Here is a 6,000-nt window from a genome sequence, read left to right as displayed (position 1 = left end):
ACTGAACACAGCTGGAATTCTGAGAAAACATGCATAGGATTCTGCTGCTAGATTAATAATGAAGCTCATGTCTCTTACTTTGTGGAAGGTTTTGAACTTCCTGCTTGTCCGTGGTCATCTTGTTTTAATCCTGCAAGAAGGGCATCTCTTGAGCAGTGCTTATCCTGTTTGAGAGAAAAAAATAATGTTAAATACATAACATAGACCTAGTAGAGAGAGTGGTGTGTGTGTGTGTGTGTGTGTGTGTGTGCGCGCGCATAAACATCTCATAAATTGACTGGTGAACATTCACAAACACTGCAATTATGCACATTCACATTAATGGGCGGAGACTCTGCACACTGCCCAGTCAATATGGAAAAATCAGCAACATCATATTGAACAATGTGAATTTGAGACATTTTGTACACTGTGTTGTTATAATTCATTGCCTCGTTATTGACTGAAGAATGAAATGCAATGGAGAAGGAAAACACCATTTGGATAAGCACTCTTCTAGCTACTGCACAGAAGTTAATAGAAAAACACCTGGAAAAGGTCAAACCTACAGCCCGCAGATGAATGAGGTAGAAATATTTGGTGCATCATGCTGGTCTCAGCCATTGTAAAAAAAAATGTAATAAATATGAACAAGCTTTGATCATGTTTACAGGGAACTGAAAGCACAACATTATGCATGACAACTCAGAAGTAAGTCTCATTGAGTTCAACGATGCTTACTCCTAGAAAAGTGAGTGGGTGGTTCACAACATTAAATTAGGAACATTGCAGTGGGTGGTTCACAACATTAAATTAGGAAGAAGAACAAAACATCAGTAAAACAATTCATGGATAAGGATATAAACACAGCAGCATTAAAACCACTTCAGGAGGTTAAAATGCTTTCAAAGCCTGGGAAAATAAAATGGTATTTGCTGGTGGAGGAGAGAGGAGCAGAAATTCCCTTGCTCTGCATTTTATTACTATCAAATGTGATATATGTATGTTGTGATAAGACTTTTGGTTTGACACTGACTGCAAGCCCCTGAATTAGAGCACCCTGTTGTTCTATAGCTGGGCCTTCTGCTGTCTCCCTCTATAGTGCATAGAAGGAAGTTATTTCACCTCATGATGCACATGCTCCACCCCATCTATAAGCTATTAGAGGCTCAAGCTGGAAAATTCTCTCCTCACAATTCCCCCTTCATTCCTCCTTCCCCACATCCACAATCTTAATTTACTGTAGTTCCTGAAGGCCAGTGAGCAAGCTCAGATCACACTGGACTGCTTTTCCTGCACTGTTTCTGAGCCTGCCATTCTTGGCATTAGAAGGAACGTGCACCACTTACTTTCTAGCGTAGAATTTTTATATTTATATAAAAATCATGCCTTTCAAATTTCACATCAATACGGAGAAAAGGGATAGGAGACCAATTTCTACCTGCAAGTGGGTAATGAAGGAAAACCTTTGCCGCTGGAAAGGTTCACAGCCCTCCCATAAACACTGTCCAGGGTAGACGTCTTTTCCTCCATGTTCAGTTGCAGCGTGGTAGAAAACCTGGGATGGCGTTTGAAACCACCTGGAAAATGTAATACATTTAAACTCAGGCGAAGAAGGAATACAATTTTGCTAACAATTTTGTCGCCTGAGCAATCAACAGGAATACTGAAAAATAAAAATGCAAGAAATGGCAAATGTTAATTATTCAGAAGTTTGACTTACTATCACTAAGAGTTGCTTGCTGCAAAAGACTGTGCAATACAGTGGCACCTCAGTTTTCAAACGTAATCTGTTCTGGAAGACCGTTCCGAGTTCTGAAACGTTCGAAAACTGAAAACTCTATAGCCTACAGCTAGACCTCAGGATCTTGCACTCAGTGGAAGCTGCATGGCATGTTCGACTTCTGAGGCGTGTTCGAAAACTGAAGCATTTACTCCCGGGTTTATGGAGTTAGAAAACCGAAATGTTTGTCAACGGAGACGTTCGAAAACCGAGGTACCGCTGAACTTATATGCAGCAGAAAGGAATGGATTTGTACCTTTAAAAAAATAGGTGATAAAGACCTCCCCTTCCCTAAGAAAGAGTTAAACATTTATAAGACTGACCACTTGTGCAAACAGGTGCTTGAATGGTGCTGAAGATTCTGTTCAACCATTGACACTGAGGGTAAGGGAATAATGTATTTCAAATGAAGTTCCCTAAAACCAGTCACTAGGGGTATTGGCTCTCTCACTCTCCCAAAGATCACCTTCAGCTTTGTCTTCCATCTTCAGTTAAGTGCTTTCTCAAGGAACTCCCTAGCAAAAGGAGACCTTAGTTTCCAGTGGTGGGAAAAGAACAGAGAGGGATGCTTTTCTCTATTTCTCTATAAAAAACCCCATTTTTCCTCGGTTAGCTGACAGGTGAGCTGACTGATGGGAAACTTTAAAAAGGATGGGGGTCAACAACCACAAATATCATGTTGCATAAAACTAAACCTTTGTAATATATGAGTCAACTCAAAGAAAAACACTTACTTTTTACAGGATTGCCAGAGACACATGAAATTCTGTCCAGGTTTTTTCACTTGTTCTGTGTGCGAACTTGGTACAGTGAACACAGAAGGTGGCAAACTGACAGATGGGCCCTGGACTTGCATTGGTACTGGTGTGACAGGTGTGCTCTGTGGGAAAATTCAAAACAAGGAAGATTTAAATTCCTGCCTGATTATTGTTTATTGAACAATGCAAGATCTGATTTCACGGAGCACACTTCCAGCAGCAATAGGTGAAACCATAGTGATCCGCAGTTTTGCTATTGACTGCAGAGGGAGATAGATGGTACTCACTGTCTCTAAATAGTAAAATGAAATAAAGACTGGAGTACTCTTGAGCTATTTACAGACTTTCCCCAATATTCTATAGCTGCTCTATTTTTACGTTTCAGGTTCAACACAAAATTAGATACAGCTTTTAGGAAGCTTTCCAGATGGCAATCTTTCTCTATAGAGATAAAGTGATGGAGCAATTTAACATACTTGTATGAATTTGGCAACTTATCTTTTTTTCAGTCAGAGTAATTTAAAGGATTATCTTTAAAAACACCATGTATATTTGGCTTTTCCTTTCATTGCCTGTAACAAACGTTAAGTAAAGTTTTGAATGAGCAACTCTCAAGATTTGATCAACCTGTTCATTCGGTATATGCCACAACATGTGCACATATGATGCTGATATGTAATGGGGTTGTTTTAAGTATTTACCATAATGGCAGACCTTCACTTTTAAAGGGGGGGGGGGTAACATAACTCCGTCTTTCAGATACCATTTTAAAATGAAGGTGAGATGTTTGAAATCTCTCCATCAGTGTTAACTTTAGCAAGTTAAACATTAGCATGCCAAATAAAACACCAGGCTTTCCCTCAACGTCTGTGATACTTTCCACCATTTGTTTTTCATTTTAATGAGAAACAGGGACCCACCCACCCTGCATTTTGAGGTTCCAGGATGATTATACCATGTGATTTATATCTGTAAGACTGGTGCTTATATCAATATAGCCTCTTCAAAACACCAGTATCATCATCATCATCATCAAAATTTGTACACCACCCTTCATCTGTAGATCTCAGGGTGGTTCACAGCATAAAAATACAAGAAGAAAAAACACAAAGTACATAATAAGAACAAGGACAAAAACCAATCAAGCCAATACCCCACCCAACATATTTAAAGGGATATAGGATGTTAGTCAGCCAAAGGCCTGTTTGAAGAGCAATGCTTTTGCCGGCAACTAAAAGTGTATAAAGAAGGCTCCAGCCAAACCTCCCTGGAAAGAGCATTCCACAAATGGGAAGCCACTGCAGACAAGGCCCATTTCCTGCTGCCACTCTCCAGACCTCTCATGGAAGAAGCACATGAAGAAGGGCCTCAGAAGAACACTGCAGAGTCCAGGTAGATTCATATGGAGAGAGGTAGTCGTTGGAGTATTGTGGTGCAGATCCATTTAAGGAATTATAGCTCAAAGCCAGCACTTTGAATTGGGCCTGGAAACTAACTGGCAGCCAGTGCAGTTCAGCCAGGACTGACACTATATGCTCAAGCCATGTTGCCGTGGTGAGCAGCCTGGCCACTGAATTTTGCACAAGCGGAAGTTCTCAAATTGTCCCTACGTATAATGTATTGCAGGAATATAACCAAAGGTTACCAGAGCATAGACAACACTTATCTCAGTTTCTATTGCCCTCCAACACCTCCTAAGACCTCCCTTCCCACATCCTCCTTTGTATCCTGGCCACCTATAATCAGCAGACAAGGAGTTTCTGGAGCTGGTACTAGTCAGACTAAAAGGCTATAGCATGACTATAAGGTGGGGAAGGCTGTGGCGCTGAGGCACACCAGAAAGTGGTTCAATGTCCACTGTTTCAGAAACACTGGGCAAGCAGAAGTTGGTATAGAAAAACAATTACCTGTATCTGACCAGCTTTTGCCATTTAGTACATGGTAAACTATAGTCATATGAGTCCCCCCCTTAAATAAATGCAAAATATATAGAATTCCAGCAAGTCCACCAGATCATTCAAACAAACCATCATTAAAAGGAGTGAACAAGTGTAAGGCTGAGAGCAAGACCTTTTAAAAAGCACCCTGGGCTTATTTTTCTCAACATTTTCTATGAAGGAACATAACCATGACCATACTATGCCTAGTAAAAGTAAAGAGACCCCTGACCATTAGGTCCAGTCGTGGCCGACTCTGGGGTTGCGGCGCTCATCTCACTTTATTGGCCAAGGGAGCCGGCGTACAGCTTCCAGGTCATGTGGCCAGAATGACTAAGCCGCTTCTGGTGAACCAGAGCAGCACACGGAAACGCCGTTTACCTTCCCGCCGGAGCGGTAACTATTTATCTACTTGCACTTTGATGTGCTTTCGAACTGCTAGGTTGGCAGGAGCAGGGACCGAGCAATAGGAGCTCACCCCGTCACGGGGATTCGAACCGCCGACCTTCTGATCGGCAAGTCCTAGGCTCTGTGGTTTAACCCACAGATGCAAAAATTATAAAAGCCAAGTTTCAGTTGGCTCCTCCTGTTAAAAAAACACAACACACACCTAAAGATCAGCATAAGTTCAAAGACCTCTTCAAGAATGGTCTTACATAAATTAAGGAGAAACTGAACTAAATGCAAGGAGCATAGAGATAATTCAGACTGAAAAATGAATAGCCTATGTGGCATGAATTTTATTTTGTTGCTTTTTCCCCCCTTACTGACAATAGATTACTGAAATTTAACTCTCAGTACATTCATGTTATTCAAAAGTGAATAACAGTCAAATGACAAGCTTAGTCACTCCATCTGGGAACTTCAATGGCTCCATACACAGCAACACATAATAGCTCCTGGAGCTATGCACCTGCTTTGCAGCAACTAGCCTGACCATATCAAGGTGAGGCTGCAGCCAATGGCTTTGGAGCTGCTTGAAGTTTTGCCAATCTGCTTTCCACAGAAGCCTATTTAAATAGGATGGATCAAGTAAGTGCTTATGAAGAAGGGGGAACTGGAAAAGGGAGTCAGAAAGTCGACATTTTTCAAGCCCCAGAAGAAACCGATTTCTTATTTTTGGAAAACTGGCCCAATATCAAGCACTTCTATGATAAATCAATAATAGGAGGGAAGCATAGCTATACTTAACAAATGTTTCTGGAAAGTCAAATAAAACAAGCTTCCAGGTAAGTTAATACATAGCTCTCTCAATCACCAATCACAAAAGCAATGCTCTCAAAGGAAAAATACAGAAAGATAATAGAAAGCTAGAAATGATGCCAACCCCTTCCTGTCTCAAACTGCAGCAAATTAGTTGTCCAGATGAAGCTACAAACATAATGCAAAACACTTTAATATTTGCAATCCATACTGTTGTTTTAAACAGCACACCAAGCTAGGTGTTTTTCCCATTTGCTAAAATCCAACTGGGTTGAAATGAGCCATCTGCTTGTTGGTGTTGCTGAGATGGTGTAATGTTTATTCAGTGCCCTCCATTTGC

At 40.9% G+C, this 6,000-nt stretch overlaps 1 protein-coding gene across 3 annotated transcripts in view; it reads right to left on the bottom strand.

Annotated features, from left to right (window-relative positions):
- ARID2 (AT-rich interaction domain 2) overlaps nt 1-6,000 on the bottom strand; it is a 102,386-nt gene that overhangs the window by 4,081 nt on the left and 92,305 nt on the right. For all 3 annotated transcript variants that reach the window (XM_082239415.1, XM_082239417.1, XM_082239416.1), the window contains 3 exons: nt 2,497-2,642; nt 1,421-1,559; nt 79-164 (listed from right to left, as the gene is read on the bottom strand). In XM_082239415.1, coding sequence (XP_082095541.1) covers nt 79-164; nt 1,421-1,559; nt 2,497-2,642 — 371 coding nt within the window. The remainder of the gene's footprint in view (nt 1-78; nt 165-1,420; nt 1,560-2,496; nt 2,643-6,000) is intronic.

The sequence above is a fragment of the Podarcis vaucheri genome (assembly GCF_965113315.1).
Source record: "Podarcis vaucheri genome assembly, chromosome: 10".
NCBI classification, from domain to species: Eukaryota; Metazoa; Chordata; class Lepidosauria; order Squamata; family Lacertidae; genus Podarcis; species Podarcis vaucheri.
The sequence above is the reverse complement of the archived record's forward strand: the minus strand, read 5'-3'. Positions and strand labels throughout refer to the sequence as shown.